General features: G+C 42.9%; 3 protein-coding genes across 3 annotated transcripts in view; 2 read left to right on the forward strand and 1 right to left on the reverse strand.

Moving 5' to 3' along the window:
* LOC134464323 (NLR family CARD domain-containing protein 3-like) overlaps positions 1-2,534 on the forward strand; it is a 95,599-nt gene extending 93,065 nt beyond the window's left edge. The window contains exons 3-4 of the mRNA XM_063217789.1: positions 1,309-1,424; positions 2,530-2,534. Of these exons, the coding sequence (XP_063073859.1) occupies positions 1,309-1,424; positions 2,530-2,534 (121 nt within the window). The remainder of the gene's footprint in view (positions 1-1,308; positions 1,425-2,529) is intronic.
* The window catches only part of LOC134464325 (zinc finger protein 501-like), a 419,382-nt gene that overhangs the window by 151,192 nt on the left and 243,090 nt on the right, over positions 1-25,100 (forward strand). The gene's annotated exons all lie outside the window — the stretch shown is intronic.
* LOC134464725 (uncharacterized) lies at positions 12,600-14,459 on the reverse strand. Its single transcript, XM_063218077.1, has 2 exons — positions 14,111-14,459; positions 12,600-13,987 (listed from the first exon to the last, which is right to left on the reverse strand). Exons 1-2 carry the CDS (start codon positions 14,381-14,383, stop codon positions 13,385-13,387), a joined length of 876 nt encoding a protein of 291 aa, XP_063074147.1. The 5' UTR covers positions 14,384-14,459; the 3' UTR covers positions 12,600-13,384.

The following is a 25,100-nucleotide window of genomic DNA, read 5'->3' on the forward strand; positions in this document are numbered from 1 at the left end:
ATGACCGAGGTAACCTGGTCATAGAACTGTGCCCCGCCCACTTCAACACCATGACCGTGGCATTCAGAATATGGTATAGAACCACTACTGGATCCCTTACACATTGGAGTTAGTTATTCTACTGTGCATGAAATAATGTATTGCACTAGTGACATCAACCCAATGCTGTTTAATATCTACATTTTAAAACATTAGATCAATGTATGAAATAATCGATTGTCATAAGAGGATGTTGTCTATGGCAGCCTTCTATAAATCTATGATAACATCAAATAAAGCACATGTTTAAGAATAGCTCAATTCGTTCTAAGGCTACAATAATAAATTAATGTAAGGCTGCAACCATTGTGTGGTAACAAGATTATCTCAGACAGATGTCTAAGGATGAAGTTTTGAAACATGGCCATTGTCTTTGAAGAGAGAGAGAGAGAGAGAGAGAGAGAGAGAGAGAGAGAGAGAGAGAGAGAGAGAGAGAGAGAGAGAGAGAACTCTTAACAGATGTAAATAAACTGTTTCTTGCATCAAAAATGGCTAAGTCAAGTTACCCAAGTCATTCACATTGGCAGAACAATTGTGCACAGAGCCCCAGGATTAATAGATAGGGCCCCCATATCACCTGCCAAGATCATAATAGGGCCCCTACCCCTGCCACCTGCAGGAGGGCCCTAGGCCTACAGGCAAATGCCCTCCTTGTCCTCCCTATAGCTACGTCCCTGGTCATTCATTTTCTCATGGGCAGTGTGTGACTTTATACATACAGATTTTTGACTCTGGTGACTGTTGTGATTGATCAATGGCCCTGGCAGAAAGGCAGGGTGATGCAGCTGTGATAGGGGAGTAAGTTTATGCAAAAATCTCATTTCGACCAAATTCGGACTTAGGCGGTTTTGGTAGCAAGCCGACGATATGTAATACCAGTATGTATTTCAGTGATCTGAATGGGGCACTGACACACAGACATCTTCTATGATTGTGAGAGCGGGTGCACAGAAAACAATATTGTGGCACGGCCCATGTAAGGGGGGCCTTGGCTGTAATCTACCGGTATGTGGGGGCCTTGTTATGGTAAAGCTTGGGAACCCCTGGTTTAGAAAAACAGAAAAGTTTGCCTGGAAGTTGGTTGTGTGTGTGTGTGTGTGTGTGTGTGTGTGTGTGTGTGTGTGTGTGTGTGTGTGTGTGTGTGTGTGTGTGTGTGTGTGTGTCTCTGTGTTTGTGTGTTCGTGTTTGTGTTTGTGTTCCGTCTTCTCAGTCCTGTGTGAGTTTTCCACATCTACTGTATGCATGTATAGTATCATTTCTGTCTCCCAGGCTGAAGGGATGTGTTCTGACAGATGAGATCTGCTGCTATCTGATCTCTGCTCTGACCCCAAACACATCTACACTCTCTGGGAAACAGCTGTGGAACGAGGAGGAGGAACGATTATGTTCTACTCTGAGTCATCAAGACTGCAGACTGGAGACACTACAGTGAGTCTGTGTGTGTGTGTGTGTGTGTGTGTGTGTGTGTGTGTGTGTGTGTGTGTGCGTGTGTGCGTGTGTGCGTGTGTGCGTGTGTGCGTGATCCTCTCTATCTGCAGGAGTTCCCACACTGTAAAGAAGTGCTTCTGCCCGAAACGTCACATTAAATGTAAAGAAAGGGAGCCAGGTGTGCGGACTTTTTTTTTCAATTTTCATGTGAAGTATCTTGCACACATCGATGGGGTCAGGTAGAGCAGGACTCGAACCTGTAACCTTCTGGTTGCAGAATGGCTCCTCTACCACCGGAGCCGGTGTGTGTGTGTGTGTGTGTGTGTGTGTGTGTGTGTGTGTGTGTGTGTGTGTGTGTGTGTGTGTGTGTGTGTGTGTGTGTGTGTGTGTGTGTGTGTGTGTGTGTGTGTGTGTGTGTGTGTGTGTGTGTGTGTGTGTGTGTTTCATATGACCCTCTCCATCTGCCTCGGCTACTTCTCACTTCTGAAGTTCACACTCAAAAGACCTGCTATTCCCAAACACACACGCACACATTTTCCAAACACACATTTTCCAACCACATTGTAAACTTTCAAACGTGCGTTTATGTACGTATATATTCATGCGTTACTGTTTGAACCAATTGTGTGTCTCGTGTTGATGTGTAAGTTGTAACCCAGGCTGTGTGTGTGTGTGTGTGTGTGTGTGTGTGTGTGTGTGTGTGTGTGTGTGTGTGTGTGTGTGTGTGTGTGTGTGTGTGTGTGTGTGTGTCGTGTTGATGTGTCACTTGTAACCTTCTGGTTGCCGAATGGCTCCACCGGAGCCACCAGTGTGTGTGTGTGTGTGTGTGTGTGTGTGTGTGTGTGTGTGTGTGTGTGTGTGTGTGTGTGTGTGTGTGTGTGTGTGTGTGTGTGTGTGTGTGTGTGTGTGTGTGTGTGTGAACGCATTCCTGTTACAGGTGTGTGTCTCGTGTTGATGTGCAGGTTGTCTAACTGTATCCTGATGTCTCTTCCAGGCTGCAGTACTGTCCAGGTGTGTGTGTAGTGTTGAGGTTGTCTAACTGTATCCTGATGTCTCTTCCAGGCTGAAGCTCTGTCTCCTGTCAGATAAGAGCGTCTCCTATCTGGCCTCTGCCCTGACATCACACACATCACGTCTCACACAGCTGCAGCTGACACAGCACTTCGGGAGAAATCACCCGGAGGCCTCAGCAGTGGACACTTTATGTTCTGCTGTTTGTCATCAACACTGCAAACTGGAGAAGCTACAGTAAGCATCACTTCACTGTGTGTGTGTGTGTGTGTGTGTGTGTGTGTGTGTGTGTGTGTGTGTGTGTGTGTGTGTGTGTGTGTGTGTGTCTGTGTGTCTGTGTCTGTGTCTGTGTCTGTGTCTGTGTGTCTGTGTCTGTGTCTGTGTCTGTGTGTGTGTGTGTGTGTGTGTGTGTGTGTGTGTGTGTGTGTGTGTGCCTGGCTTGGTGTCGTGTTTCTTCCTATCTTTTTTTACGATTCCAGTCCTTTTCTACATATACAATACACGTAACACGTAAGCTGACTAACTATAACCTGATGTCCCTCCCAGGCTGGATGACACCCTGTCAGAGAAGAGCCTTTCCTGTCTTGCCTCTGTCCTGACCTCACACTTCTCATGCCTTGCACAACTGACGCTGGAGGGCCACGGCCAAGTCCAAGGATCATCACTGCATGTGTCATCCTCAGCTGGGTGCCATCCAGACTGCAAGCCCTGGGAGTTGAGGTAGACACATGTACATGTATATACTCTACACATCCCTGCTATCCTCTTAGGAATTTGATAACAGTGATCATTCATCAAATGGGGAGAAACACATCCAGGAGGTAAATGCAGGACACACACTGACATTACTTATATTACTGCTTAAATAAATACTGATTATAGAGTGTTTACAAACATTATTCACAAGGTTATTGCAACCATCAAGGAGATTGTTGTTTATTAATTACCTAAAACTATTCAGGCTGGACTACAGGATCATATTGAAGTCATTTTACTCAGTTACATTACTTTACATTACATTTGGCAGAGGCTTTTATCCAACGCGACTTACAATAGAGATCAATAGATCAATAGGTCAATCTCACTTCAATCATGGAATTCATCTATATTAATTTAGATCTGTGGGGGTCTGGGGCAAGTTGAAAAAAAAGTAATACAAAACGAAATAAATAATTAAAATAGACCAAACTAAACAAAAATATTATTACTATTATTGTTTTTTTTAAAATATATATCCCAATGGGAGTTCACATATATGTAATACCAGTATGTATTTCAGTGATCGGAATGGGGCACTGACACACGTGTGTGTGTGTGTGTGTGTGTGTGTGTGTGTGTGTGTGCGTGTGTGTGTGTGTGTGTGTGTGTGTGTGTGTGTGTCAGTCCTATGTGTGTGTGTATTCGTGTTCTCAGTCCTGTGTGTGTGTTCCACATCTGTGCATATACAGTATCATGCTGCTTTCTGTCTCCCAGGCTGGAGGGATGTGATCTGACAGAGGAGATCTGCTCCTATCTGGTCTCTGCTCTGACCTCACACACATCTACACTCTCTGGGGCTGGCCTGAGGAGAGAGGAGGAGGTGGAACGATTATGTTCTACTCTTAGTCATCAAGACTGCAGATTGGAGACACTACAGTAAGTCACACTTGGTGTGTGTGTGTGTGTGTGTGTGTGTGTGTGTGTGTGTGTGTGTGTGTGTGTGTGTGTGTGTGTGTGTGTGTGTGTGTCTGTGTGTGATAACCCTCTATTTGCCTAGGCTACTGTAGACTTACAGGAGTTCACACACTGTAAAAAAGACTTTAAATTGTTTAGTTAACTGATATCTCAGTCCACCAATCATAAATGTGTCGGTTCTATCTTCCACTTTCTCAAATGAGCAAATTGCAACTCATTTTTATTAGTTTTTGAGGAAAGGTTGATCTTGATTGTGATTTTGAGTTGGCATGGCATACAAACTGTAGTGAATTCCTAGTCAGGGCAAAGTCAAGTAATCTGCACATGGCAATTTGCTGCAACAGCATTTTCTTAGAAGGTTTTCATTTGTTTTGGAAAATAATGTGTAGTGTCTGCATTTATATAGTGCCTTTCCATTTCTTCGAGCACTCAAAGCGCTTTACATTGTATGCCTCATATTCACTCATTCACAAACCAGTGGCACCCTGCCACCAGGAGCAACTTGGGGTGAAGTATCTTGCTCACATCGACAGGGTCAGGCAGAGCAGGGCTTGAACTTGCAACCCTCTGGTTGCTGAACGGCAGCTCTACCACCTAAGCCACCACCTCCCCTTTGTGCGTGCGTGCGTGCGTGCGTGCGTGCGTCCGTGCGCACACAAACACACACTCATTTTCCAAATACATTGCAAACTTGCAAACGTGAGTTTATGTGTTTATGCATGTATTCCTGTTTGAGCCAGTTGTGTGTCTCGTGTTGATGTGTAATAATAATTGTATTTGTATAGCACTGTGTCATACAAGGCATGTAACTCAAAGTGCTTAACAAATGGGAAAAAAACATTGTTAGAGATAGATTTAAAAGGAGAGGTATAGAGGAGAGGCAGAAAAGCAGGAAGGCAGAGGAAGAAGAGATAGACAGAGAATGTAGAGTCATAAGGTCAACGTAGGTTAGGACCAGGATTCTTAGATGTGTAAGGTCCATAGTGGCTGGGCCTATCATAAGTCATAGATAGTCACACAGAGATTGGGCGCTCAGGTGCGGCCCCTGGTGGCATCAGGGGTGAGGAAAAACTCCCTTTCGCTTGAATCATAGTTTGTGAGGGGGAAAAAAAGCTCAGTGAGGTCTGAGAAAAAAAAAAAGACCCCCTGTAGTCAGGAAGAAACCTCAGGCAGAGACCAGCGGCCACCTAGGGGAGCCCCCTGCCAGGGCTGGATTGCGAGTAGTAAGGGCACTGCGGCGGCTGGGACACTATGACGCCTTGGTAGCTAGGAGTTGGCAAGGATGAAGAGGTGGGTCTTCAGCTGCTTCTTAAAGGAGTCGACGGAGGTGGCTGATCGGATCTCGATGGGGAGGGCGTTCCATCTCTTGGGCGCATAGCAGGCAAACGCGGCGTCGCCGATCTTCTTCTGCGGGGGGGTGGGGGTCCTTAGCAGCTTGGCATCATAGTACATGAGCCAGAGGCCAAATTTTCACATATTGGTATCACCTGGGGTGGCAAAGTCTATCAATGTTTTTTGTAATCCTCCATGCCTGAGGGACATTATTTGGTATGATAGCCCTCTGGAAGTGGTAGCTTTCTTATATTTTTACTCACTTTTATAATGACACCCAGTGCATTTTGCAATACATGCCTGTATATGAATGTAGGCGTATGCAAGTGTCTGTGATGATGGTATATGTTTTTATTGATGTTACATCACATGTAGACACCTTAGGGATTTTAAAAATATACAGGTTTGATGGATAATGTACTTTCCTATGAATTATATAAGTCAAAATGTATCCGTCGTACACTTTTTCAGCAATATAATGCAAGGTTAGATTGATGCAGAAGCCTGTAGGAGGGTGGGTCAAATCCCAATGATTGCTATATCATATCTCTAGGGTGTGGGCATTCAGAAAATATATGGGTTTGCTAGTTTAATGTAAATCATACACCTATTTAGGCCAAAAACCCATAACTGTCCAATGGATTTCAATGGAAATCAATGCATTTCAATGTAATGCAAAGCACATTACATAACTAAGGTATAGTGGAATGTAGGAAGTTGTGAGATGCCTCAATGCACATTATATCACATCTACAGTGTATAGACCTAAGACAATATATGGATTGGATAGCTTACTACAAATAACCCATTTTAGACCCACAACTCAAGGCCGTCCATTAAAAATCAATGCATTTAAAAGTATGAAATCTTTAGGACTTTGCAGAGCTTATGTAGGGATAGAGGAAGTTAGGAAGTGTTTAAATGCACATTATGAACCTTTGGAAAATATATGGATTAGATTGCTAAATGCACATAATTCAGGTACTTTAGATGCTGACCATTGAAATGCATTGCAAATGCAAATTCTGCAATTACATTGTAGAACTAAGGTAGAGGAGTGTAGGAAGTTGGGAGATATCACAACACAAATGTCACATCCAGTGGATCTTTAGAAAGCCTACATACATTCTGTTAAATAATCTTTTTTTCAGTCAGTGGGCCAGGACACATTTAGCCTATATTTCTAATAAATTAAAGTGAGGGTAGGCATATGCTGGAGATGCATGCTAGGATGTCCTAAAATGGGCCAGAGTGCTATCAATACAAACTTGATAACGCTTACTTCTTTACATGAAATGAGACTTTCTTTTGGCAATTTTGTTTTGTTGAACCTCAAACCCATAAGCACTGGTAGTATTGGGTCACCCATGAAGTGAAAAACTGTTGCCTGGTCTCCTTTTATGATATAGCCTACTTGCAGTTATGGAAAAAGTTTCTGACACCGTGTGGATGACTAGTTGATGGGCATGTGGATGTTATTTTCAGAAAGTACTATTCAATGGCTGACCAGGCATATTAGATCTTGATAGAGACCATAGTGTCTTGGTTGCAAAAATGGCTCAACTTGAGTCTACAGGAGGTGGACACTCAAGTGTTTGAAAACAAGATTAATTAGAACAAGGCAAGAGGTCAAGAGGATACGTAACTCTCAGAATGGCATTTGCAAAAGAAGAAATGAGAATTTAATGACACAATGACTGTTCAATGAAAAGAAAGCAAATAGTGCATTCAGAATCCTTCACACATAACATGGCAATTGCACCTATGGTATGTTGTTTTAACAAATTATAATGTGTGTGAATTATAATTTTCAAAATCTCCATCACTATTATCATAATCAGCCAGGTTGGGCTATTACATCTAGTCTTCCAAAAAACCCAGCCATGAAGAGATTCAGTGTTTGCGCTATAGCTGTATAGAAAACATGGTGAATGATAAATGATGAAGTTGAATTTAGGAGCTGTTTGCCATTTGTTGGGTCCTGTGGCTTTCCCCCCATCCAATCAGCATCATTGGTGATTGCTGGTTGCTGGCGCAACAAATTGGAGAATGATAGGGGTAAGTTTCATGAACAGTTTCAATTTCTGAGTAATGAGTTGATTTTAGAACACATGACACTAAGGGCCTCTGGCTCAGTTCCTCTGGCTTTTGAGGGTGTCTTTGAACTTCATACTGTAAACCCTTACTGGGAAGTGACAGGGTGATCATACCTGTGCTTTTGGTGGCTGTGAGACCCTTCCCACATCCCTCAGACGTTTTGGTGATGTATATTGCCACAAACCTTCTGCATCTAACTTCTTCAATGCAGACTTCAATTTCCCGGCTGCGATGTACCTTTCTATGGTACAATGTACTAAATAATGAGCTGGTTGTCTGAGGGCATGTGGGGGCAATCTTCAAAGGAAATGTATGAATAGGAAACTGAAGGATACACCAATATCTCCAGCCTTCTTGGGAGCTGATGCTGCCTCATTCCCATCGCAGGTCTCCAATTACACTAAATAACCACAAGTGATGCCTTTTCCCTCACCACTGATCTCACAATACAGTATGTCTGAATTCAGTGTCATCTGTAGCCATGCCTTGGTGCACTGCAAGTTGTGAGATTGGTAATGGACATCTTGAAACTTCAAGCCACATCTTGATGTAAGCTGAAAGTCCTCTTTCCAGTTCCTGTTCAAATGGGCACTTTCTTAAATGGGGAGGCACATCACTCGGAGAAGCTCATGGGGTATGGCGCCAAAGACATCAGCAAGATCCAGGAAGATGACATGGAGGTTCTTTTTTCCAGCTTTGTTGTTTGGATTTAATGTCAGGTCATGCTGTGTGTTACCCAGACATGCCGCCCTTTGAACAGTATCAATGTGCATGATTGGCCAGCCTTTGTGAAATAACACTGAAAAGGAGATTACTTTCCAAGATAGAGATCAGGACCCCACCTGCTCTACACATGCAGTCAATGATTTCAATTCACTTTGTGTGCTTCACTCTACTATTGGACTCGGAGGCAACAATCAATGCAAGGCACATGTACTAGTTTCCCTTGAATATCTTTTCTATCAAATCCCTGTGAGATTCCTTCTTCCCTCCAGCATGTTTGTGGAGTTATAGTCCCGCTGGTTGGTGTTCTCACAAGTCTGTAGTATAGTTATTGTTCATCATGTACTTACTCATTCTCAAACATCTAGTCACAACACGTATGAAATTAAACAGGACTCACCTGATGCCATTTCTGTCTGTATCATGATGTACCTAGTCTTATCTGTCTTTGACACTACAGCAGTCAACACACCCAACATACCCAGCAAGTCAGATTGTACGGTATGTTTAAAAAAAGACACATTTTCAGAAAAAGTAATGATCTAGTTTAGTTCCAGACAAAATGAAAATACTGTTATGCAGGATCTCCATGTACTGTTCTTGAAACTGATGTGTGTGCAATTGCAATCGCATCTTCCATTTTTCTCCGTTACATTTTAGTCCTACCTTCATTCTGTAATATAGCCGTTTGATTTGATTTTCAATGGCTAGATGAGTTTTGAGTCTAAAATAACTCTACTGCATATCAAGCCCATTTGTTTTTCCAAGGTGCAGTACAGTAGCTATATAATGTGCATTGAGAGATCTGTCAACTTATATTGAGCTATACCTTAGTTCTGTAATGCACTTTGCATTACCTGGAAGTGCTTTGATTGTCAATGGACGGCTATGAGGTTTGGGTCTAAATAACTCTGTAATGTGTATCAAACTGTCTAATCCAGGGGTGCCCAACCTATTCCAACTCGGGGTCCCCTTGAAATGTTCATACTTCTTCAGGGCTCATCACTGACTGAATAAATAAAACAAAACATACACTACAAACAAATATGATTTTGATTTTTAGAAAATGATTTCAAGTCTCACTTGGAATACAGTAAGGGCCAACCAGTGGGCCCAGGCCTAAAGTTCGAGAATCATTGATCTAGTCCATATACTTTCTAAAGGTCTACATACTCTAGATGTGATATAATATGCATTGGGACAACTCACAATTTCCTACATTAATCTACAACACATTTCTGTAATATACTTTGCATTACATTGCAATGCATGGGTTTTCATTCAAATCCATTGGACAATTGAGTTCTAGGCCTAAAATAGCAGCATACCTTATATTAGGCGATCAAACCCATGTTTTTTTTCTGAAAGCACACACTCTCCAGATATGATATAGCAAACGTTGCAATCCAACCTATCCACCTGGGGTCTCCCAACTTCCTCTATCCGTACTTAAGTTCTGTAAAGTACTTTGTACTTTGAAATGCATTGATTTTTAATGGACGGCCATGAGGTGTGGGTATAAAATAACTGTGTAATTTCTATTAAGCTATCCAATCCATTTATTTTCCAAGGTCTACACAGTCCAGATGTGATATAATGTGCATTGTGACATCTCCCAACTTCCTACATTCCTCTATACCATAGTTATGTAATGTGTTTGGGATTACATTGAAATGCATTGATTTCCATTGAAATCCATTAGACAGTTAGGCCTATAGGTTTTGGGCCTAAATAGGTGTAGCCTATAATTTATATTAAACTAGCAAACCCATATATTTTCTGAAAGCCCACACTCTACAGATATGATATAGCAAGTATTAGGATTTGACCCACCCTCCTACAGGCTTCTGCATCAATCTAACCTTGCATTATATTGCTGAAAAAGTGTATGACGGATATATTTTGACTTATATAATTCATAGGAAAGCACATTATCCATCAAAACTGTATATTTTCAAAATCCCTAAGGTGTCTACATGTGATGTAACATCAATGAAAATATATCCCATCATCACAGACACTTGCATACGCCTACATCCATATATAGGCATGTATTGCGAAATGCACTGGGTGTCATTATAAAAGTGAGTAAAAATATAAGAAAGCTACCACTTCCAGAGGGCTATCATACCAAATAATGTCCCTCAGGCATGGAGGATTACAAAAAACATTGATAGACTTTGCCACCCCAGGTGATACCAACTTCTGCTCCGGCCCATGGACTATCAGTGGACCTGAGAGCTCGAGCAGGGGCATAAAAAGAAAGCATGTCTGAGATATAGCTAGGGGCAAGTCCATTTAATGCTTTAAATACTGTGAGCAGAATCTTAAAGTCGATTCTGTATGAGACAGGTAACCAGTGCAGGTCTGCCAAGACAGGAGAGATGTGCTCTCTCATTCTGGTTCTTGTTAGGATTCTTGCCGCAGAATTTTGAATGAGTTGCAATTTGTCAATTAATTTTTTTGGGAGACCAGAGAAGAGAGCATTGCAGTAGTCTATCCTACTGGTGACAAAGGCATGAATAAGTTTCTCAGCGTCTTGTCGGGGGGCCAAGCCGCGCACTTTGTTGACATTTCTAAGATGGAAAAAAGCAGATTTTGTTATCTTGTTGATGTGAGGCTCAAAGCTCAAATCCGAGTCTATGACCACACCTAGGCTAGTAACCTTATCTTTAATGTGTATGCTTAGGTCACCTAGGCTGGAGTGGAGTTTTGCACGTTTTTTCTTAGGCCCAATGAGCAACACTTCAGTTTTATCTTCATTTAATTTTAGGAAGTTACTGTTCATCCAATCTGTAATGGCAGACATGCATTTAGTCAAGGCATGAATGGCAGTGGTTTGGCTAGGCTCGACAGAGATATATAGTTGAGTGTCATCGGCATAGCTATGAAAATCAACATTGTGCTCTCTGATGATGGAGCCCAGGGGCAACATATAGAGAGAGAAGAGGAGAGGGCCCAAGCAACTACCCTGAGCAACTCCAAAAGGCACATCATACTTGTTGGAGACGTATTCTCCGATGGTGACAAAAAACTGTCTTCCTGTAATATATGTTTTGAACCACTCTAAGACGTGACCGGACAAGCCTACCCAAGATTCAAGGCGGTCAATTAGTATGTTGTGGTCTATCGTGTCAAAGGCGGCACTGAGGTCGAGGAGGATAAGTGCTGAAACTTTGTTTGCGGCAGTGTTGAGCCTAAGATCACTTATTATTTTGGTTAGTGCTGTTTCGGTGCTATGGTTGGCTCTAAAGCCTGATTGGAATTTTTCCAAGATATCATTCCCAGCCAGATGTTGATTAAGCTGTTTAAATACAACTTTTTCTAGTACCTTGCTTATAAAGGGGAGGTTTGATATAGGTCTGTAGTTGTTTAAAGAATTCTGATCTAAATTTGTCTTTTTTAGGAGTGGCTTTACCATGGCTGTTTTGAATGAGCTTGGAAAAATGCCTGTAAGCATAGAGGTGTTAACAATTTGCAGTAAAGGTGCTGCTAAGCAACCAAGTATGTTTTTTAGCAGATATGTGGGGATCGCGTCAAGGCTGCAGGTAGACTGCTTACTTTCCCTGACTATTTTACAGAGGTCGTCCTCTGTAATTGGACAAAACTTTTGGAAGCTCTCAGGTCTCCTAGGGGGGTTTAACCCTCCCCTCGGTGTATCGCCTGAGTGGGCGACAGAGGTTGCTGCGTTTCCACCTTGGATGCCTTCTCTAATGTCGGCAATCTTTTTATTAAAAAATCTAGCAAATTCCTCGCACTTGGCATGCGATGCTGCATTTAGGTTGTTATTGCTATGTGTTGGATTAAGCAGGTGGTCAATAGTGGAAAAAAGAACTTTCGCATTATGCTGGTTGTCTGTTATGATTTTGGAAAAATATGCTTTTCTCTCTGAGCGTACCGCATTATTGTAGGAGGAGATCTCATCCCTAAGGGATTGTCTGTGGACTTCTAATTTAGTTTTCCTCCAAAGACGCTCGGTTACTCTGCATTTTCTTTTTAAGGCTCTAAGTGAGTCATTCATCCAAGGTGAATACCTAGCTCTGGTTCTTGTCGTCGTTCTAATTGGAGCTATGTTATCTAGAATTCCTCTTAAGTTGTTGTTGAAGCTATCAACCATTTCATCAGGTGTGCAGTGACCATTTAGTAGGTCACCTGATTTGATGAGGTCTGAAATCTTAAGCTCAGCAGAGGCATTAATGCGTCGTCTGTGAATGACATTGTTGGGTGTGCTAATTTGTGTTGAAATGTCAAAATCAAAAAACACACAGTGGTGGTCGGAGAGGCCGACGTCCGTGACCGAGATATTGTTGATATCAAGTGCATGTGAAATAACAAGGTCAAGTGTGTTGCCTTTTCGATGGGTAGGCTGTTCTGTAACATTCTGGACGAGACCGAATCCATTTAATGTGTCTAAGAAAGACTTGGCTATTGCGTCATCTGATTTATTTACGTGGATATTAAAGTCGCCAGCAATTATTGCTTTGTCATAGTTAGTAAGTACGTCCGACATGAAGGTGGAGAAATCAGATAGAAATGACGAAGAGAATTTCGGTGGACGGTACAGAACAATAATGATCAGTTTGAGGTTTGCTTGGACCCTCATTGCCATGTATTCAAATGAGGAGAAAGAGCCCAGATTCATCTTAGTACAATTAAATTTGTTGGAGAAAAGTATGGCTACGCCTCCGCCTCGTTTCTTTGGTCTCGGGGCGTGAAGGAATTTGTAATCGGAAGGGCAAGCCTCAATAAAAGTAGCAGCCCCGTCGTCTTTAAGCCATGTTTCGGTAAGGAACATAAAGCTTATGTTTTTGTCCGAGACCAGCTGGTTTACTATGAAGCTTTTGTTGGTCAAGGACTGCACGTTAAGTAATGCAGCATTAACATTCAAAGTAGTAGAGCTATTGTTTATGCGTTCAGGTGCAATCGTAATTAGGTTGTTGTGTACACAACCAGAGGGTCTATATCTGCGAGCTTTCCTACGGGTAGTGACAGCGTGGATAGCTAGTGGGGTAGGCCTACTCTCTGTTGGGCACGCAGTGTCTAAATTGGTGTAGTGCTTTGGATTTGAAACACCTGTTAGTCAATCCAAGGACCGATGGGCTTCGAGGGTCAGCTCTAAGTTGGTCGCGAGGAGACGAGCGCCAGATCTGTTTAAGTGCCTTCCGTCTCGTGCGAAGAGGTTTCGTCGGTTCCAGAAAGCGGAGAAGTTGTCAACGTAGGGAATGGCTTCTTGGCGGCAGTGTCTCATCAGCCAGACGTGCAGTTGGCGGATTCGGGAGAACTGGAAGGCAGAGAAACAAACAGAGGGGATGGGGCCTGAGATAGCGTATTTTTTTCCAGTGCTGCGAAGGGTATTAATAAGAGAGAGGAAATCGGACTCAAGTTTTTTAGACTGCTGCAGCCGGATGTCATTGGAGCCTGCGTGGACGATGAGAGTTGTGGCAGTAGGATACTGTGACAGCGCGTCCGGCACATTCGACTGGACATCGGCTACGAGAGCTCCAGGTAGGCACCACGTCTGGGCGTTTCGTAGGGTTACGTGGCGAACCATCGAAGATCCTATGAGGACTGTTGATGGTCGCCGGGGTTCTGAATGGGCAGGCAGCTCTCGGGTGATTTGCCTGGGGGTAGCGAGGGTCCGGCGGCTTCTGGGTCGCACTCTTTGTGGTAGAGGCTTGGGCACCTGGTGGGAGGGGGGGACAGGATCAGTTTCTGCATCGATGACTGAGTCAAGTACAGAAAAACGATTGCTAGTCACTAGAGGTGGTGAACATTTCTGCAGTACTCCCCTGCCGCCGTTAACCACCTCCGTCCAGCTACGACGCGCGGGAGTGGAGCACGGTGGATTCGGGGGGGACTTCGGCTGGTGTTTGCTGTGGCTGGGGAAAAAAGATAGTGTAGTTAGGTTGGCGCTAGTATTACTGGTTTGGTGTTTCAACGTGGTGTTATGGGATTTTATGACTACCTCGCATTGTAGCCGGCGAATGTCACTTCTAAGTGTTTCAATCGTCATGTTGGCTTTGGCTAGTCTTTCATTAGCATTAGCTAGATCACTGCAGGCGCAGGTAGAGTTGGCCATAATTAGGTCTGCGGATGCAGCAGAAAAGGTTATTTTTGCGAGATAGTTGGTGTAGTGTTGCAAATTTGACTATGAGGTGAGGTGAAACTAAAGCCGAGTAGGGCTCTGCGCGAAAAAAAAAAAAAAAGTTATGTAGGCTAGCCTGGTGGAAAGCAAAAATCTATTTGGATGGTGGGGAGGTTAGCCTATGTGCTTATGTTGTTGTAAGAGTGATAACAAGGTAACGCTAAAGTAACACTACATCGAATCAGTTGTTTGTAGTTGTAAGTTTCAGACAAAGCTTTTAGGAGAAAAACGAGAAGAAACTTAATTTCGTCCGAGTAGCTCCTCGACGGGAATAGCTTGATCCGGAAGCGGAAGTGACGTCAGAGTTGTAAATACTGAGAGCAACAGGATATCTCTTCCAGGCTGTAACATTCCTGTAACAGGAATGCGTTCACACACACACACACACACACACACACACACACACACACACACACACACACACACACACACACACACACACACACACACACACACACACACACACACACCAGAATGATGTGTGTGTGTGTGTGTGTGTGTGTGTGTGTGTGTGTGTGTGTGTGTGTGTGTGTGTGTGTGTGTGTGTGTGTGTGTGTGTGTGTGTGTGTGTGTGTGTGAACGCATTCCTGTTACAGGTGTGTGTCTCGTGTTGATGTGCAGGTTGTCTAACTGTATCCTGATGTCTCTCCCAGGCTGCAGTACTGTCCAGGTGTGTGTGTAGTGTTGAGGTTGTCTAACTGTAACCTGATGTCTCTTCCAGGCTGCAGTACTGTCCAGGTGTGTGTGTAGTGTTGAGGTTGTCTAACTGTATCCTGATGTCTCTTCCAGGCTGGATGACTGTCTCCTGTCAGATAAGAGCGTCTCCTATCTGGCCTCTGCCCTGACATCACACACATCACGTCTCACACAGCTGCAGCTGAACACAGGGGAGATATCGCCTGGAGGCCTCAGCAGTGGACATTTTATGTTCTGCTGTTTGTCATCAAAACTGCAAACTGGAGAAGCTACAGTAAGCATCACATCAGTGTGTGTGTGTGTGTGTGTGTGTGTGTGTGTGTGTGTGTGTGCGTGTGTGAGTGCGTGTGTGTGTGTTTTTGTGTGTGTGTTTACGTGTGTGTGTGTGTGTGTCTCGTGTTGATGTGTAGGTTGTAACAGCTGTAACGTCATGTCTCTCCATGGCTGTATGACTCTGTGTGTGTGAATGTGTGTGTGTGAGTGTCACACACACACACACACACACACACACACACACACACACACACACACACACACACACACACACACACACACACACACACACACACACACACACACTTCCATCATTCTGGTTTGTGTGTGTGTGTTAGTGTGTGTGTGTGTGAACGCATTCCTGTCTTGTGTTGATGTGTAGGTTGTCTAATTGTAAAATGATGTCTCTCCCAGGCTGCAGTACTGTCCAGGTGTGTGTGTAGTGTTGAGGTTGTCTAACTGTTACCTGATGTCTCTTCCAGGCTGGATGTCATTACCCTGTCAGAGAAGAGCGTCTCCTATCTGGCCTCTGCCCTGACATCACACTCCTCACGTCTCACACAGCTGGACCTGAATGTCATCATGAGGGATAAATCTGCTGATGAGCCGCTGACTGCTCTGCAGAATGACCCACACTATCAGTGAGTTCATCACTACTGGAGACTTCATGCCAACAACTTTGATTCTCAATTCACACATTCACTCTTCCTCTTTAGGTTTCAAACCCAAAACACACACACACACACACACACACACACACACACACACACACACACACACACACACACACACACACACACACACACACACACACACACACACACACACACACATTCACCCACCCACCCACACACACCCTACCCACACACACACACCCACCCACACACACCCCCACCCACACACACACACACACACACACACACACACACACACACACACACACACACACACACACACACTGCATGTGTGCCTTGTCAGTGAGTTAATCACTACTGTAGACCTCATACGAAGATCTTTGATTTTGCCTTCCTGTTGCTGCTGTTTTGTCATCGTGTGTGTGTGTGTGTGTGTGTGTGTGTGTGTGTGTGTGTGTGTGTGTGTGTGTGTGTGTGTGTGTGTGTGTGTGTGTGTGTGTGTGTGTGTGTGTGTGTGTGTGTGTGTGTGTGTGTGTGTGTGTGTGTGTGTGTGTGTGTGTGTGAGGTGGCCAATGGGATGAGGAAAATAATGTGATTAGAGTTGCTAGTCACATATTATATTACTAGAGAGATGGAGAGTTGTACTAGTCACATATTATATTACTAGAGAGATGGAGAGTTGTACTAGTCACATATTATATTACTAGAGAGATGGAGAGTTGTACTAGTCACATATTATATTACTAGAGAGATGGAGAGTTGTACAGACTGACAGTGTCATGATGGGGTTCTGCAGAATGAAGATCACATGGGGTGGCTATGGTGACTGGTGGCTGGATCTGAGCTGCAGAGTGCTGAAGAAGTCAGAAGTGACGACACCGTCTGCTGACCACCAACAGCAGAGTCAAGAGTGAGTAGCTATCCCAGCATCCTTTAGCTCCTCCCCACACCTCCCACAGCTCTGATGATGGTTAAGACTGATGATGTTACAGCTTACTGTTTAGTTGTATTATGGCCTGATCAATAGTCATGTTTGTAGACATCTGTAAAATTAAAATTAAAAATTAAATAAATTAATTAATCGTAAGTTATTTATTTTATCCCCAATAGTTGGAAAATCACAATAAATAAGAGATTGAAAGACACTTGTTTTTCTTGTTTCCCAGGAAGACGTTGTCAGACGGCTGTTGTTGAAATCAGCCACAGCAGAGGGCCTGCACCAGTGCAGCTGGAAGCTCACCAGTGGAAAGTTGACAAGAGATCCGGAGCTCTGGCAGTAAACACAGTCCATTATTTTTTTGTTCCGAATTAAAGCAATTATCTCCAGGAAACATTAAATGAAAAGAAACGGGAGTCTGGTGTGCGGACTTTATTTTCAATTGTCATGTGACTTTGCTGGTCCTGCACCTAGAATATTTTTGAGTCACAGTTTTTTTCTTTACTGAACATCAGTGTAAAGTTGTAGCTTTGGCAGTAAACACATTCCATTAATTCATTTAAGTTTTTTTTCTCAAATTAAAGTAATTAACTCCAGTGTCATTTATATTTGTTGTATTTCGTTGTATTGTTAACTACTGTGCTGTAACCACACTTTACTTCTGTATTTTGAGTGCACACTGCTGTTTCTAAAACACATCACAAAATTACAGGTTGCCACATTACAATCACAAATTATTGTGTTTACAAAATCGCAAATAGTTGTTGTCTTTTCATGTAGGCTATATTAATTTCCGTAGGCTATTCCCATGTGTCATGTAATGCATACACTTATGTATTCCTAATCCGTATGTCTGGTAGGTATGGATATACAGTGTCAATATGATTATATTTTTCAGATTATATACATTAATTTCACTTCAACTAAAAAATGTAGAAGAAGGCTTTTGGCCGCTACGCGTGGGTCTCTGCCCTCATGTTTTTAAACTTAATAGCCATGTCTAAATAAAGGCTTTTTAATATTTTTGCACAAGGAGAGTGCCTTGGACTCACTTTTTCGATAAGATACAGATAAATCTGATACAACCATTTTGTTAATCATAAAGACTTATCAAAATCAAAATGTATCTGCTACATGAATGATGTATATTCACAGGTGACGTGTTTCGCTACATGAACTATGATTTATATTCACTGATGATGTGTTTCGCTACATGAACTATGATTTATATTCACTGGTGACGTGTTTCGCTACATGAATTATGATTTATATTCACTGATGACGTGTTTCGCTATGTCAATAAAATCTAACTCTGCTTCAGCTCTGTGTGCATCTGACTGATGGTGGGGCTGTAGAGTGGGATTCATGGACAGCTGATCATTTATATACTGCAGCACAGTGGTTTCCAACCTATGGGTCGGGACCCAAGTTATGTGTCGCCAAAGATCCACAGGGGGTCGCGGAGCCCTCTTGATTTTAAGGGGTTTCATTTGAAATATATATAGCCCATGTTGAATATATGACAAAGCATTTAACTAACAAATGCATAGAAGCAGCAAATTGTAAGTGGTACATTTATTCTATATTTGACCAAAGACGAATTGAGGAATAAAATAACTAAAATTAGTTTTTGCAGGAAACAGAGGGCATCTTGTGATTCCGTCTCGTGCGGGCGCTCACGTGGTTGGGTTACCAAAGTTTACAATAGTAAAAACATTGGTCCCTTAAGAAAACGGTTGGGAACCACTGCTGTAGCACATGCAGTATAGACCAGTGGTTTTCAAAGTGGGGGCTGGGGACCCCTGGGGAGGCCGCGGCAGGTTGGCTGGTAAAGTCATGGTAAAGTTTGGGAACCCCTGGTATAGGCTACCCAAACCCATGTGTGTCTAGTAACAGTGGTCGAGTTGTAAAATCAAACCAGGGGGGGGTGCTCAGAGATGGAATCTGATTATTGGGGGTGAGGTTGGGTTTTTCTCCCCTGAGAACATTTTGAAAATGTAGTTGTTAAAAGTGCAATTTTCCGGGGGCGCTGTGGTGCAGCGCGCTAAGCCTCCCGCATTTGGGCTTACATGCCCACCCACGTGGACACCGGTTCGAGTCCGGCCGGGGTCATTTCCTGATCCTCCCCTGTCTCTCTGTCCCATTCACTTCCTGTCACCATCTTCGACTGTCCTGCCAAATAAAGGCATAAAAGCCCCTAAAATTATATTTTAAAAAATCAATTTTTGGTAAAATATGTGAAGAAGGGAAGTCTGTTTTAGAGGGGGATGATTTGAGACCATTTTCATTGAGGGAGATGATTTTTGACCATTTTCATTGTAGGGAGATGATATTATATTATATTATATGAGACCATTTTTCATTGAGGGAGATGATTTTTGACCATTTTCATTAAGGGCGATGATATGAGACCATTTTCATTGAAGGAGATGATTTTTGACCATTTTCATTGAGGGAGATGATTTTTGACCATTTTCATTGTAGGGAGATGATTTTTGACCATTTTCATTGAGGGAGATGATTTGAGACCATTTTCATTGAGGGGAGAATGGCATCCGCCCCATCCCCCTACAGCTCGAGCCCTGTCTATTAACCCTTTAAGGTGTTTGGGCAGGGCTGGACTGGGGGGAAAAATAGGGCCCGGGCACTTTTGGTTTAAAGGGGCCCTTCAAAATGAGCGGAGAAGGACTGACTGACCGGTGGGCCCCGCACTTGTGGGCCCATATTTTCAGAAATGTAAAAAAAAAATGTTTTTTTTTTTTTTTACATTTCTGAAAATAGGAGTCGAGGAGGGTGCAGGAGGGAAATGCCCGGTATGTCAGGTGGCCAGTCCAGCCCTGTGTTTGGGTCATTTTGACCCGTTTTCAGTTTTTTGCTTGAGAAAAAATAGTATAAGTTAGTATTCTTTGACACTGAGATTCAGTGACTTTGGCTCATTTTCAGTGAGGAACATGAATCTGAAAAAAGAATTGACACCCCGCACCCCCCACAGAATCTCCAATAAGGCTAATGTTTTGGACTCGCTGAACTGGCCTCTTGCATCATGTGACCCACAGTCCTTATGGCAGCCTACAGGTCAAATAATAGACTTGGAGTGCGTTGCAATATGCAACCTTGCCTCCTCCACTTGCGCTTGTCTCCTCGTCCCGCCTCCTGGCCCCTCCTCCATGGAGAAAACGATAAAGTTTCCCAGCTGTCAGCCTAGCCACAACAACGTTTGAGGGACTGTTTTTCATTCACCATCCCAATTGCAAATGAGAAAAAGACTCTACAATTACGCTTTTGCAAGATATTGAAATATACTGCTGTTGTCAGTGATGTCATCATGACATATTACTTCCTGGTACGAGGAGACAAGCAAGTGGAGGAGGCAAGGTCGCATATTGGAACGCACCCCCAGAGTCCCTGGTGGATTCCATTATGCTGGCTCCTTCCTCCTCAGTCTGTGCTGGTGGCCTCGCGTTTCGCTGACACCCCGCCTACGTGGAGAAAACAATAAAGTTTCCTCAACAACAATTTGGGGGACTATTCTTCATAGCCGGGGAGCCAAACTCTCAAAAGTGCTTTAAAATGGGAGGAACCTGACATGGCTTGCCATACTTTTTATTTGTGATTTTTTTGATAGTTCTATTCCTTAGGTCAAATAATTGTAGGGTCTGCTCGGACGGAAATATCGCGGAAAAAAAGTTGTGCCTATTTTAATGTATGTACCCTTCATTTTTCGAGAGAAATTTCTGAAAAATGAAAAATGACCTGAATTCCTTGGTGGCTTGGGTAAGCTGTCAATAAAGGCTTTCCAGGTGCACAGGACATACATGCTGACAACATTCAATTGAAAAAATATTTTTAAATCACATTTCAATAGGGTTTTGACTCAATTTTATGCTTCAAAATTAGGCGTTTTTTCACTTTTTTGCTACACTGTAAGAAAATTTCCCTGCAAAATAACGGCAGTTACTGGCAATTATATTTACCTGTAATTCTACTGTTATTTCACACCAAAAATCAAATACAGCTCATTGCTGTTTAATGTATCACAGTATATAACATTTTTTCAGCAGCAATTGAACTGTTAAATAACAGTACTCTACAGAAAAATAACAGTACATTTCAGTTAAAAAGTTGAATTGTACTGTGTGATGACAGGCAAATACTGGGTCATAGTTGTATTCATGAATATGGCCATGGCAACTTCCCACCCCACCCATCATTCTCCATAACTGTGGTACCCTGGCCATGTTACCACCCCACCCTCCCATCGTTCACCATGACTGGAGTGCCTTGAGCATGATACTATGCCACAATGCTGTATTGAGAAAATGGTTTGCGGTGGTCCTTTGAAAGTGTGGGCATGAACAAAATGTCAGAGTACGCAGTGCTATGTTACAATGATAGTGTGCAAGGTGGGTTTTTTACTGTATCTCTTGATGAGCCAATGATGAATATAGCATTGGTCAGTCTTTAAAAAAATATTTTGCACCAAGTAGCACAGCAAACAAGCAGCACTACAAGCTAGCTCTCAAAGCAATGCCTAATTTGCAGCAGGCACATTATATGCCACAATGCCACAAATGATGCCACATACAGCAAGCTTTCACAAAGAGGAAAGTGTGCAAGCATGTAAGCATGCTTGTAGGCAAGCTTGTAGGCAAACAAGTGCTATGCTGTGCCATGCAGGCCAGCCAGCAGGCAGGCAAGCAACTGAAGTGTTGATAGTCCAGATTTATATACAGGTGCAAGAGTACCATGTGACCAGAGTCATCAGGCCCTTGGCAGGTGACGCCCGTAATTGAATAATGGCATAACAGCCCTACTCAGGTGAGGCCAGGCACTGATTAGCAGATTGGTTTAGATGGGGCTGCTTGTTGCAAGAGTGTTACAAGTTCTTAAAATGTTTCAGCCATTCACACTTTCATCACTATCAAAATGCATGTGCTACTCACACTTTGCTGCATCAAGCACTTTTTATGTATTGCAGTTTCCTTAGGAATTGTTTCATCATGCTTGATAGTATCAGATAATCTTTAACCAGTCAGAATGACTTCAGTTCTTCAGGTGGTATTGAAGTTTGATGGTGATCACGGACAAGTGGAGGATGAATGGGTTTCAATGGTGCTGCCTAAAATAACTTGTTATTTTCTAGAGATGCACCGGATCCGGTTCCGGTTCCGGTTCCGGATCCGGATCCAGATCCGTCAGGATAATAGAGTTTTTCACAGGGTCCGGGTCCGGCAGGATCTTAAGCAGTGGATCCGGTATCCGGCATGTTACCTAAAAATCAGGGTCTGGTGCATGTCTAGCCTAGGCTTTTCAGTCTTTAACAACCCCAATCACTGCATGGAGTGAAATCCCTTTGGAAGCGGCTATTGAAGGCAGTGTGGCAATAAGCCAATGAGTCTAAACAATAGTTTGCGCCAACGTAATAAAAAGGGCCCACGTGTGCGAGTAGACTATATGTTTCAACCTTTTTGTAGGATCCGGTATCCGGTTCCGGATCCGGCAGGATCTTATTCAGTGGATCTGGTATCCGGCAGGATCCTAAAAATCAGGATCCGGTGCATCTCTAGTTTTTTCCACAACGGCGAATACTGCTATTGTGCAGTACTTACTGTTTTTGCTCAATATGTGACTCAAAGTAATATTTTCACAGTAGTTGTCTGTTTTTTCGAAAAGCAGTAGAATGCTGTTGCAGAATTTCCGTAAATAAACAGCTATTTGTTACAGTGTATATTTTCATCTTTACCTCATTGGCAATCAGGTTTTTCTTCATGTTTTGACATCAAACAATATGCCATTCTTTTTATTAAGAAGTATAGTGATACCACAACAAAAATTATGAAAATAAAACCAAGATCAATGGATCTGTGATGACTGTAGTGTATGTACCCTTCCTTTTTAGAGAGAAATTTCCTGAAAAATGAAAAATGACCTGAAATCCTTTGTGGCTTGGGTAAGCTGTCAATAAAGGCTTTCCAGGTGCAAAGGACACATCTACTGATGATATCCAATAAAGAAAATATTGTTAAACCACATTTGTACATGATTTTGGCTCAATTTTATGACCTAAAATTAGGCGTTTTTTCACTTTTTTGCTATATTTTCATCATTTCTTCATTGGCAATCAAGTTTTTCTTCATGTTTTGACATCAAACAATATGCCATTCTTTTTATTAAGCAGTATACTGATTCCACAGCAAAAAATATATAAAAAATACAACCAAAATCAATGGATCTGTGCGATTTCACCTCTAGTTGGTGATCAATAGACCCGGAAACTCAATAGGATTTCCGGCTACAATCAAAATGCTGAAAAGCACACTGTATACCTAGCAATGACATACATCCTCTCACACACACACACGCACACATGTAATATGGGGATTCTACAATGATTTGCATCCCAGGTGACACCCCCCACAACGTATGTACTACTACGTACAGTACATCACCCGTACACTCTGTACATACTTTGTGGATGTGACAGTGAGTTATTTTAACAGAAGGGGGAGACCGCAGAATTACACAACTACCATTCAACACCTTCTGCCATCTGCAGGCACAGTAACCCAGAGGAAAGCCTAGACTACTCTCAAAATTCTGAAAGATACACTGTGTGTACTCTTGAGTAGAGTACATAACTATGAATCCTGAAGGAAATTAAGGTCTCTAGCAGCATAAATAAATAGATATGCAAAACATAATACATATTATTGCACAACATATTTAACATGTAACACACATTTAGCCATAAGGCGTTTCACACAACCACACACATACGTAAGGGTTAACGTTCGGCGAGAAGGTCGCTACCGTGGAATAGCAGCACGACAGAGAGAATCTTTAGACCCCGACGCGGAGCGGAGGGGTCTTGTTCTCTCTGAAGTGCTGCTATTCCACGGTACCACATTTTGGCGACGAGGATGTCTGTAAACGTACCCTTACCGGCACCGTTCCTGCCTTTTCCTGGGGAGCCGGCAATCGCATTGCCGACTTGGATGAAAATGTTCGAAACAAAGCGACCGACTCGCCGAAAGTTAACCCGCTTATTATATGGATATACTTAAATGATTCACACATGGCGGGGACATTTCTTTAGGCCTATTTAATGTGAAGTCTACTATAGTTTTAATGTCAAAAGATTGTTGCTGCGCAAAACAAAACAGTGCCGTTGTGGAACACCGCTAACAGCGAGGTAGCCGGGACAACAGGTGTTGTCTATCACAGCAGCTGATTAAAGTCTTGTTGAAAAGTCGCTTTAGCAGTGAAAAGTCTTGCCATTGACAGCGGTCTGATATAGACCAACCCGTCCGTTATCGAAAAATAACAGACGTGCGAACGTTGGGGAGCCCCGTTGAAATGAATGGAGCATTCGACCGATGACGTCACAACCATATAATAATGTTCTGTAATACACATCATATACACACAGTACCTACATACAGCAGTATGCCATGGAGATGAGGTTTAGCGATTAAATGCCCATTCATTACCAGGAATAAGCTCACTTATAGCTTGAAAATTGTGGGCCCTCATCTTCCAGAGGGTGGGGTAACCATAATAATACACTGTAACAAATAGCTGTTTATTTACGGCAATTCTGCAACAGCATTCTACTGTTTTTCGAAAAAACAGACAACTACTGTGAAAATATTACTTTGAGTCACATATTGAGCATAAACAGTAAGTACTGCACAATAGCAGTATTCGCCGTTGTGGAAAAAAATAGAGATGCACCGGATCCTGATTTTTAGGATCCTGCCGGATACCAGATCCACTGAATAAGATCCTGCCGGAACCGGATACCGGATCCTACANAAGCGTCGAAACATATAGTCTACTCGCACACGTGGGCCCTTTTTATTACGTTGGCGCAAACTATTTTTTAGACTCATTGGCTTATTGCCACACTGCCTGCAATAGCCGCTTCCAAAGGGATTTCACTCCATGCAGTGATTGGGGTTGTGAAAGACTGAAAAGCCTAGGCTAGACATGCACCAGACCCTGATTTTTAGGTAACATGCCGGATACCGGATCCACTGCTTAAGATCCTGCCGGACCCGGACCCTGTGAAAAACTCTATTATCCTGACGGATCCGGATCCGGAACCGGA

Source organism: Engraulis encrasicolus, chromosome 15 (genome assembly GCF_034702125.1).
Source record: "Engraulis encrasicolus isolate BLACKSEA-1 chromosome 15, IST_EnEncr_1.0, whole genome shotgun sequence".
Taxonomy (NCBI): Eukaryota; Metazoa; Chordata; class Actinopteri; order Clupeiformes; family Engraulidae; genus Engraulis; species Engraulis encrasicolus.

Bases quoted from the DNA above. Each gene is read 5' to 3' on its own strand.
- LOC134464725 (XM_063218077.1), bottom strand. From the start codon at position 14,383: ATGGCCAACTCTACCTGCGCCTGCAGTGATCTAGCTAATGCTAATGAA. The intron at 13,988-14,110 runs GTGGTTAACGGC...CCCTCCCACCAG, and splicing joins CGCGTCGTAGCTGGACGGAG to GTGCCCAAGCCTCTACCACA.